Source organism: Vigna unguiculata, chromosome 1 (assembly GCF_004118075.2).
Source record: "Vigna unguiculata cultivar IT97K-499-35 chromosome 1, ASM411807v1, whole genome shotgun sequence".
NCBI lineage: Eukaryota > Viridiplantae > Streptophyta > Magnoliopsida > Fabales > Fabaceae > Vigna > Vigna unguiculata.
This window is the reverse complement of record NC_040279.1, coordinates 12,335,096-12,346,504: the sequence shown is the minus strand read 5'-3', so window position 1 is coordinate 12,346,504 and position 11,409 is coordinate 12,335,096. Positions and strand designations below refer to the sequence as shown.

At 34.1% G+C, this 11,409-nt stretch overlaps 1 protein-coding gene across 1 annotated transcript; it reads right to left on the bottom strand.

The window, feature by feature from the left end:
- Window positions 1–367: 367 nt before the first annotated feature.
- LOC114178872 (protein PAT1 homolog 1-like) lies at window positions 368–10,051 on the bottom strand. The gene is made up of 5 exons (XM_028065002.1): window positions 9,636–10,051; window positions 8,941–9,071; window positions 8,698–8,754; window positions 4,206–4,269; window positions 368–3,271 (listed from the first exon to the last, which is right to left on the bottom strand). The coding sequence occupies exons 1-5, from the start codon at window positions 9,724–9,726 to the stop codon at window positions 969–971; spliced, it is 2,646 nt and encodes an 881-aa protein (XP_027920803.1). The 5' UTR covers window positions 9,727–10,051; the 3' UTR covers window positions 368–968.
- Window positions 10,052–11,409: the final 1,358 nt, after the last annotated feature.

Genomic DNA, 11,409 nt, shown 5'->3' with positions numbered 1-11,409 from the left:
AGCTCGTATTTTATGCACTTCCTTGCAGTTAGAAAGAATCGCTTCAGCAATTAACTTCATTAATATGGCAGGGATAAAGGCACAAAAATATATAACAGGGACAACAACTAAAAATGATCAGGGATATAAAAAAAATTTAAAAAAAAATAAACTATGTTGTAAAGACTACAAAGTTAATTACACCATAACATAAAATGAAAAGTTAGAAACAAATAACCTTCCAAGTCAATCCATGTAAAGGAATTAACGCACATATTTTGAACCATCCATCATCAATTTCATTTTCCTCCATACATTTCCAGATAGGAAAAGGAGCATGTGAGCAATGACCATCAGAAAATTTCCAAAGAAAATAATGCCAAAGACAAGGAGTAAGAAAAAGGAAACTAAATATTCTCAAGTTAGGAAATACATAAGAACACATATCTACAAATTGACAACTCAAGTGAAAATATAAATATGCAACAAGTTCAACATGACTTATTCTTCACCGTGGATTTTAGCATGCCAACTGGTCAACCTGTGTCTCGGTGAAATTTGCACCCGTCAATGGCCCTTTATGGTTTTCAGTAGAATGGTTCTATCACACGTCATCCATTCCCACCCTTCTATCTATAACAGGAAACATGGGAACCAAATATGTACCTAAACATGTACATGCTAACAACTACTGTGTCCCTACCAGCCACACATAGTAACAATTATATAAGCTCCTCTGTCAAGAGAAAAAGAAAAGACAAGAGGAACAGATCAAGCCTAGTCCATCCCATCATAAAGGGCCTGATGCAAATTTATCACAAAGCTGCACATCATGACAAGCAGACAACTAAGGGTGAGGCAGATGCCTCCACGTTTAAGATTGCTCCACAAGTACTTGAACAGATGCAAGGTTGTCCTTACAACATTGTAAGATCATTAACCTGAAAACCAGTATCAGGAGGTGAACTTCTTTCTCATGTATTTATCTATCAACTTAACACTGTTCCTGAATTCACATGACCTCCATTACCCCCAGTGTTGCTGTTAAATCCAACCACAGGAATGGAGTGTTGAGCAAAATCTAGTAATAACTTCCTCTGCCGCTCATCGGTGTGAGGAAGACTAGCACGCAAGAGTTCAACAGGCATTTCTCTACTAATAGCTTTGGCAGCATCTGGTCCAACATCATCCACATTCGAGCTACTTTGTATGAGCATGGATTGCATGATACTATGATATTTATTCATGCAATACTTGGTGAGCAGGCCAAAGAATTCATCAAATGAGGCCTGCCAAAATGAACGATTACCCATGTTGTAGTTGCAAGCAGCATGTGGATCAGTCAGAAGTTCAGTAGCCCTCTCAAGAACAGCAATTAAAATAAGGGAAGCACCATCTCCCGAAGTGCTTCCAATGGGACGTAGAGGAGGCTGCTCTGCAGAACAAACAACTGCAGCCAGACAGGCACTAAGAGCACCAAGATCCATTCCTCGTACACATTGGCAAACAACCTTGGCAAGATTATTTGTAGTCTCTGAAGCTGACAGATCTGAGGGGAGACCGCCAAACAAGAATCTCAAATGACGAAAGACTGTCATGCAGACTATCCTCGTAAGCTCACTGCTAGGAGCAAGCAACTGAAGATATTTTGCAAGGAGCTTACGCCCCTTGGGGAGAGATACCAACCGTAAGAAAACAAGGTCATCCTTAGCAGCAAGTCCAACTTTGTGTCCATTCTTTCCCAGTGGGTCAACAAGTTGAAGTGAAGTTGCTAATCCTTCTAACAGGACTTGCCTTCTTCGTCTTAATTGTGTTCCACCATCCTGTAACTGATTGAACTGTAGGTAACGATCAATATCATCCACATCTAGAAGAAGGCAGAGACCATCCTCAATTGTGACTCTGGCAGCAAACCTGGGTTCCTGTTCAAGGGGCTTCTCTGAAATATTTTGATCAGAGCTTATAGAAGTGTTTGGAGGATCAACCTCAAGAAGAGGGCGAGGACGACGAATAGATGAAAATGAAACTCTCCCTAAGGCATCAACCTGCACAAATGCATGTGGTTCAGCATTAGCACGGGTTCGAGGAGGAATTTCCCTTATCTGGGTTGGGCAAAATGGATGTTTTAACTTGGCCACAGAAGACTTTTTTGCTAGACAAGCTTGGTGGTAGTAGTCATCTACATATGGGTCATTACTATGAGTCACAGCATGTTGCATTCTAAGAATGCTTTCAATTTCATCACTTGTCATATACTTGGATCGGAACTGAAATGAACCGCTATCACTCTTTTGAATGGCATCAGAACCATGTTGGGAATAACGAAGACTGTGTTTACCTTTATGAGTTGATTTTGGTCTATGATCTCTACCATCAGCAAGACCAAGCACATGTTCATATTTGCTAATTGCAGATGAGCCAGAGGAAAGGTGGGGATTGAATAGATGAGACTGGTAGCCTGATAAGTAGCCTGCAGAACGCACAGGATGACGCAGTCTATGCTGCTGTTGTTGTAATTGAGTCATCAAGTGAGGAGATACTGATCCATTATGAAGGTGAAATTGTTGTTGTAACATATTATTAAGGAGATTTGAATGATCTCCCGGATACAACCCTGCCTGGTTGACCAATTGACTCTGTAATCGCTGATTAAGATGGGAACCAGTAGGATACTGGCGTGCGTTTCCACCAAAATGTGACCCAAGATTTAAAGCACCCGGCTGCAGCGCAGAATTGGAGAAATGAGAACGATTTTGAGATGATAACGCCATCTGGGCTGCTCCACTATGATAAGGACTGTTTAAGTGTCCTGTACTATGGCTGGGAGAAGCGTGCTGGGATAGACCACCAGGGGGAGGATAAGAAGTAAAAGAAGACTTTGGTACCAAAATTGGTTCACTAGAAAAACGAGGAAGCTCTTGTTGCTTGTCAGGATATGAAGATGTTCTGTACAAAGGCTTTGATTCTGGTAAATGCGGAATGGAGGAATGTGGCTGTGATGACCATCGTTTGCCATCATGATCATGAGCAGTTTCTGAATCATAAATGTGCTGATCAAGCCAGTTAGGAACTGGTTCACTAGAGCAATGTTGGAGGTGGTAATGTTGTTCCTGCCTTTGCTGCTCGGGATACGACGATGTTCTGTACAAGGGCTTTGAATCATGTAAATGGGCTAGGGAAGAATGGGGTTGTGATGACCATCTTTTGCTATCTGTAGAACCTTCACTATCATAAGGATTATGATCAAACCAGTTAATACTATCTTCCCTCTGTGACCATTCTGACATAGAATCTGTGTACAGCAAAAAAAATACCAAAAAGTCAGCCAACTGAAAAAATATTGCATATATTGAAAAAGAAGGAATAGAGTGGGGAAGCTAAAAAGCCAAGAAGACATAGTCAACTAGATTAAAAGATGCACGTAACCACATCTTAAAGCACAAATATTATGAAGTGGATTTTAAACATGCACGCACGTTATATCAAATCTTCTGAAAATTCATGGTACTATAAGGAATCCCTCTGACTAAATATGAAAATTCATATGGTTTGTATTCATAATTTTATACATCTAAATGTGTATGCAAGATAGCAAAAAATAGTAGTACACAATATCACAAGTTGTAAATAAATGCACTCTCAGCTTAAGTAATTTAGTATACCCGCTTACATAAAGATATTATAAATTGCAGGTGTGTTTGTATGTTTGTGTATGCCATACTAAAACTCCCTTTAGAAGCAACATTAAACTACATCGAGTATTATGCTGTACTAAAATTGACAATACAATTCTTACTAAAAATTAAATAAGGCATCAATTATTTTCTCATAAAATGATGACCAACATATAACAAAAAAGGCACTTTATTTATTGAATCATGGCTTTCCCACATCTCATGAAAAACAGTTTTCCTATTAAGAACTAAAGGGTAGCAAATAGTGTATATTCAGAATTCTATGGTTCACAGTTACACATAAACCAGGTCCCGTGTTTTCTTGCCATTAAAAATCCATAAATAATCCTGATTAAAAGTTCAAAAATTCAAGTATAAATTCACTATTGGGTATTCAAACAGCCAAATTATAGTTTAAACACAAAAATTGCATCAGAGAAGAATGGAAAAATATTTCTTAGAAACGTTAAATAAATAATTCAAGTAAAATTATTATTTTGAGACAAAAGAAAGAACAAAGTGGTAAGTTCTTTACAAATGTTTTTTACTCACTCTCTCTTGATCCACGTTCACCAATAACTCCTGCACTTCTTGGTCCACTGACGAACTTGTTCAACTAAAATATAATAAAATAAAGAAGATTATTAATACTCATATTGATACGCATTCGGCAGAATCAATAAACTACAGTACTTGAGAAACTGGAAAATAAAATCAAGTACATAGGGCAAATATCAATAGGAAATCAAATAGCTACTCTGTTTAAGATAATTTTTTAGCTGATCAAAAAACATTCAAACTAGTTTGAAATGCAAAAGGAAACAAGCTAATCATATTAACCATTCATTTAACTACCTCTTCCTTTAATGAATGAGAAACAGCCACATTGTAAAAATTAATGACTTACCGACTGCAGCATTAGCTGACAGGAAGGGTAAAAAGGGAACAGAAAAAACTAGCATCATGCACAGAGAATCTTCAAAATACAATAGCATATTGACAAGCTCCATTGATGCAGTAGCACAAATATCTATTGCCAACATCTTCGGATACTAAATCTAGAACCACTAGATACTTTCATATCATAAATTTTCTCCAAAATTTCTAAATTTTGAGTAATGATTGACAATCCTTGGTCTAACCTGTGCCTAAGGAGTAACACATATAAAACACATACAAGCCACGATATCTAAAAGAATCATTTGAAGAATACTGATGGAGCAGGGAGAGTATATAAGTTGAAGAACAGTTATATGTTAGGATCCAATTGCAAGGCATCGGGACTTGGGTTCACATTGAAACGAGATTCTAATGTGGAGAAGAAAATAAGTGCATGAAGTTGCACATACATAGATATATGAAACATTTATATGTTAGGATCCGATTGCAAGGTATGGGACTTGAGTCCACATTGTAAGTACGGGATTTCTAATGTGGAATTATAGGGCCTGGGCTCTTCAATTACAATATCTAGCTTTTGTAGTGTGCTTGAACCAAGGTTATATCTTAAGAATGTGAAAACTGAAAACAATAAATTTTAACCATATAACATTACATAGATAGTCAATATTAAAAATTAGTAGTTATGTAACAATTTAAAAAGAGCAGTTATCTTTTAATTTTGATCTTTCAAATAATTGGTCTATATATTCATTGTTTCTATTTATTCTAGTACCCATGCACACTAACCTACATAGTTATGTTTATGTCCATTATTTTACTTTCACTGAATGATCAATCTCGTAAAGTAATCTAAAATATCAAAGTCTGACAAAAATATAATGGCTTCACAACTCCAATCACTTTTAATTAGAAAGTGGACTTTAAGCTTAATTCAATCTAATAAAAACGGCTTGTAAGATAAAGTTTATACACATTTATATACTGTAATTTACACTTATATGCAGTCAATGAGAGATCTCCAACACACACCCTCAAGCACGGGACGAGATATTTGTAGGTGGTCCGATAGGAGTAACGCAATAGACTCAACAAAACTTGCTATGCAAAGTTTGATACTATATTAGTAAGTGGGTTTATGCCACTCAACTTCAAAAAGTTGGCTTGTACAATAAGGTTTACACCCAACTTATATATTATGATTTGGTCATATCATTAGTCGATGTGGGATCTCTAACACTTGTCCCCCTCTCTCACCACATAGAAGGGCATTTGGTTGAAGGGAAATGTTTTCATAACAAAAATTCGGAAACTATGATCTCTAGGAATAACTAAAATTTGGTTGATTGGTGAAAAGTATTTTAAGGAATATTGGTCAAGTTCTACAGAAATCAAAAGTAAAATGTGTTATTTATCTTTATCAAAAATTTTAATTTGTTATCACACTAAATTGTTTAATAAAAGTAATATACTACATTTTGTGTATACTTTAATTTTTACATGAAGAAGTTAGTTTCCCACCTCCCACCATGAGACTACTTATGTGGGAAACCCGGCTCAACACCTTTCCCAGAAAACCTTGTTTCCTAGTGGAATGTTATCTTTTAAAAAGTAAATCAAACGTGAGGAACACATTATCCCAACTTTAGAGTCCTAGGAAACTAAATTTTTGCATCTCTAAAACACCCCTTTTAAGTAATTAACAATATTTTAAAAAAGGCTTCTGCCAACAAGTCACAAGCCACTGTTAACTATCCAACTTTCAGGTTTAATGATAAGTACAAATTGTCATCATGATGTAAGGTCACAATTTTTTTTTACACTATAGTTGAAGGGAGGCTAGGGACCCTTTAGGTTACTTACCACGGGTAGTAAAGAGGGAAAATAACAGTAAGATATCGTTAGAAGCTTATGAGTATTAATTGAAGGGAGAGAAGCTAAATAAAACCTCTAAGATAATTATGTTAAAGATAACATAATTCAAAAACTATAATTCCCTCTCTCTCTCTCTTAAACAAACCCCAATATTATAGGGGAGTCAAAAATGGAATGGAAGATTTTAGTCCCCTCTCCTCTACACGTTGCTCTTATGGAAACAGAAATGAAAGAAATGGAAGAAGGGACATAGATAGGATAGAAATATCAAATTTCTCCCATTAGTTTGAGAGGATCAATAGGAAGTCTTTTTGTGGGACCCACCAGAAAAAAGCCTCCATTTCGAGATTAAATTTAATAATTTTAAAACAAAATAAAACAGGTTCGCACTAGTTTCATTCTTTAGTCCACTCATCCAAACTACATAACTTTTCTCCACTTTCTTATTTTTCATCCATCCAAATAACACATCTTTTCTACTTGGTTTCCCTAATATTTCTGTCCTTGTTTCTTCTCTCTGTACTACACAACTAAATCAGACAGAGGATTAAATTTCTCAACAATCAAGGTAAAACGAAAAAATTTCCTCCCCTCCTATCCATTTCCACAGAACCAAATACTGTTGGCTTTGCCTTCTCTTCTGTTCTAAAATTAATTTAAAATTTGATTTCAATCTTCCATTGGTTTATTAAATATGACTTTCTATTTGAATTTATCTTAATTTGCTTAACAGAAAGCGCCATAATGATTCATAAAATAGGAAAACTCAAGAAGATTTAAGATTACTTTCAGCAATGATGCTTTCAAAACGAGACAGACTGAGATAAGATGGAAGAAGAATTGCTTATGATTATTTGATTCCTTATATTGAATGGATTACTGAGAAGATAAACAATAATTTTGTGATGATGTCATGATATTAAGGATCGGAGTGATCAACTTTGACAAAGTTGGGTTTTCAGTAGCTCCCTATAGAGAGGCAAAGCAACCAGTGACCACTCTTTGGACACTATAGCATCACAGTTTAATGTCTGTTTGACATGGCCATTGAGTAATTTGGGATTCTCCCCCATATTTACCAGCCAGCACCTATACTTTGTGGCAAACATTTGGCAGTTTACAGTGAATCCATCCTCCGTTTTATTTTTCCCATCTCTTTGCTTTGCTTCTCCTTAGTTGCTTTGTTGTTTTGCTTACTGTCTGGCAGGTCAGGAACCCACTTTATTTTCCCTTACTTTCTCCTTTTTTTTTTCTTTCTTATGTGTTTTGTTGATTTTAACAATGTAAAAACTCAAGCTAGTTATTGACAGGATCAATGGGTAACTAGTTGAGTCAATGACACATTTGTTAAATTGCACAAACTACTTATTATAAATCATAATGGAATAGTTAAGCTTAGGCATGTCTTATCATTGACAGATACATATTAAATAGCTATTTTTTGCCTAGTGGAGGAACTTTCTATTGCAAGCCACATAGTCTTGGTTTGATTCCTATAAATGCCATTTTGCACTCCTCATACATAAGTGACACATACAGAAGACGCCTACAGTGAGCCACAAGATCATATATGGTGATGTGACTATGATAGTGATATGACACTTCAATGCAGCAGCATGGCAGCAGAACTGACTTTCATTGAACCTACTGGAATGGTTCAGACGGAGATAGTTTTACAGGTTGAATCTGGTTTAAGGCCAATTTGATGACATCAAAACCCAAATCAATAATAAAACTGAACCGGCCTAGGCCCAGTTCCTGCTCAGACTAAAATAATAATGAAAGGAAACCAAGACAACATAGCCCGTCACTTGTAACTTACCTTTTTCTTCAGTTTTGAAGAAAGAATATGTCAAGTGATGTGAAACAACTTATACAAAGTTCAACCAACAGAAAAGTATAGGGCAACATCACTGGCCCAATAAGGAAAATTTACATGATCAATGAAGATTAAAAAGAGCAATCTGCTAACAAAAACAGATAAAACTGTACAACCAACGAAACCAAAGGTTCATCTAAATTATTCACAGTTGAGTATTCATTTAGATAATCATCCTCCAAATCATGCCTCAACTCATATTTGAAGCATTACATCAATCATACAACAGAAGCACAATTTTATAAAAAGATTATAAACTAAAAAAACACAGCTTATCTATTTTTAAATGAATGCACATAAATTATCATCATCACAACACTTGTCATATATATCTGATAAAAGTTTCAAGCATTAACAGAAAATATGATGATCGTAATTTAACAACCTTACCTTCAAAAAAGTGGTAGTAAGATCATCAATATCAGAAAGAGATCTCACATCATCAGCCTGAGATTGAAAGTACAGTGCATGTTAGTTGATATGAAATTATAGTAGTGTGTTTGTAAAGCGCTGCTGGACCAAAAGTATAAGCACATGTTCATAGTAAAATTTTATAGCCACATAATTTTAAAATTTTAAATTACAAACAAAAATAGTCATAGGAACCAAGAATATTGAAATTGTGTCACTAACATCTTCTCTATTGAAAAAGAACTCCTCCTCATTAGAATCAAGTGTAGGCAAACGGTTATCATCTTCTAACCCTCCCAACTCGACTTCTTTCCCGAAGAATGCATATTGCGATGCATCAAAAACTGCACCTTCTGCAAGACAAATAATTCCAGTCAAATGCCAACCCATATCTTAGAAAATATATTAGAGATAATTTGAACACTGATTAATTAAAATAAATAGATCTGATCCAATACACATATAGCCAGGGGAAATGGCAAATATCATTGCAAGTACAACAATTTTTCAACTCTAAAAGTTCAGAAGACATCAATGCAAGTAATATACTAAAACACCATAATCAACGACAAGAATAATGCAACGCACTACACAACACAGATAGAGAAATTATACAGTCATGCAACACAATGCTGAATCAACTAAAGAAGTCAGCAACAGCAAAAACCTTAACATAACAATAAAAATTCCTCCAAAAAAATAAACTTAAAAGGCTTCATCATTAAGCTTGTGAGCTGAAGCTAAAAACCAAACAAACACTTTGAAATGAATCCTATATCTCCTCATAATTCAAGCTAATCCACAGGCTAAAACACCCCAGATCTACAAGACGAAGCAGAATCAAACAGCACAGAAACGAACACCCATTAAAGAAAACGTAAGACAACGAGATTTGAATCCCAGAAGATGAAGCATACCTGAGGTAACATTCCCCAATTCTCTAAGATTCTCTGTGTTGGGAGCGCCATCAACGCCACCCCCAGCTCCAAACCCATCCATATCCACCATAAAAACGAAGGAAGAAGAAACCCCAGGCAGAGAAACCCGCGAAAGATCGAAGATTTACAGAGAAAATGAGAATTAGAGGACCCAATGTGAAAAGGGTTGTTCAATCTTGAAACCCCTTCTCCTTTCTTATGTTTCTTGAGGGTGTTTGAGAACGTTTGAACGAAGGAAGAGGGAGAGAAGAAGATCTGTGCTGATAATTGAGCACATGGAAAAGGAGAAGAAAAAAAAAAGGTGTTGGGATTTGGATCAAAGAGAAAACAGAAGAAAGAGAGACAAAGAGAGGAGAGAGACAAAGCCTGAGAGGAACCCTACAAACGAGATATTATTGATCCAAATTTATTATAGAAATTGTTCTTTGCTTTTGTTTTTATTTATATTTTTTTCATTTTTTGTTTACGCAAGAGTAGAATCAGAACGAGATATTTTGGCTATTTTTTACGCTTGGATAATTAAAAATATTTCTGAACAAAATATAGAATAACATTGCAAATTTACGTGATTTCTTCTTGTCTTCTTAAAAATTTATAAAGTTAATCCTTTCTAAGTTTTAATATATGATTTTGTTTCTTTGTAATATTAATTTTTTTATTTTAGAAAATTCAAAATTTTGATATGATTTTAAATTTTAAATACGTTTATTTTTTTATTTTAATTAATTAAATAATTATAATATTATATATATATATATATATAATATTAGTCTTATATTGTTTCTTAGTTAATTTTAAAATATAACATTAATGAAAAAGCATTTCTCTTAGATGGTGGTATATGAGATATGAGATTATAAGATTAAGACTTGATTCTCTAATACCTCCTCGAAGTATGTTGACATGACAAAGAAAATAAGATTTAAAATTTTAAATAAAGCTTCGAGTTATTAGAATAAAAAACATTTCTCTTAAAAATAATTTATATAGTGAAGATGCCATTAAATATTATTGGAAGGATATATCATTTTGCAAATAAAATGAAGTTAAAATTTAATTCCAAAATTTGAATTATAAGAAAAAGAGACTAATACACTTTGTAACACCCTTAAAAAACACTCTGAGTTATTCTATAAATTCAACAAAAGACCCATCCAAAATATAAAATATTTTGAAATACAGTTTGAACATACAATATATATATATATATATATATATATATATATATATATATATATATATATATATATATATAAACAAATATTAACAAAAGAAAAGCTAAAATAAAATTTTTATTATTTGCTACTCGTGCACACGTAGCTACATTCATTTGTTTGTATATAGTCGTAACAAATCGCAACACAAATAACAAATATAAGATAGACCACTAAATTAAATTTTCAATATGAGAAAAATTAATGTAAAAGGAAATAATTAACAATTCATTTTTATTAAACACAAGACATGCAAAATCATATAAATCACACATGGATTTATATATAAAAAGAAATTCAACATATGAAATATTAACAAACATTCTCGAAAAGACTTGTAATAAGTATACTAGATATATGATTCAATTCAAGACTTATATTAACAAGTAAACCCAAAAGTAATGGATAAGGTAAACTTGTTATATTGTGCAATAAATCTCATTCAAGCTTCTCACAATTTAGTACCTTCATTTCTTCATTTGTTATGACTTATACCATCACTGAAGCAAAAGGATGTTTGTTACAACATATGTGTCACT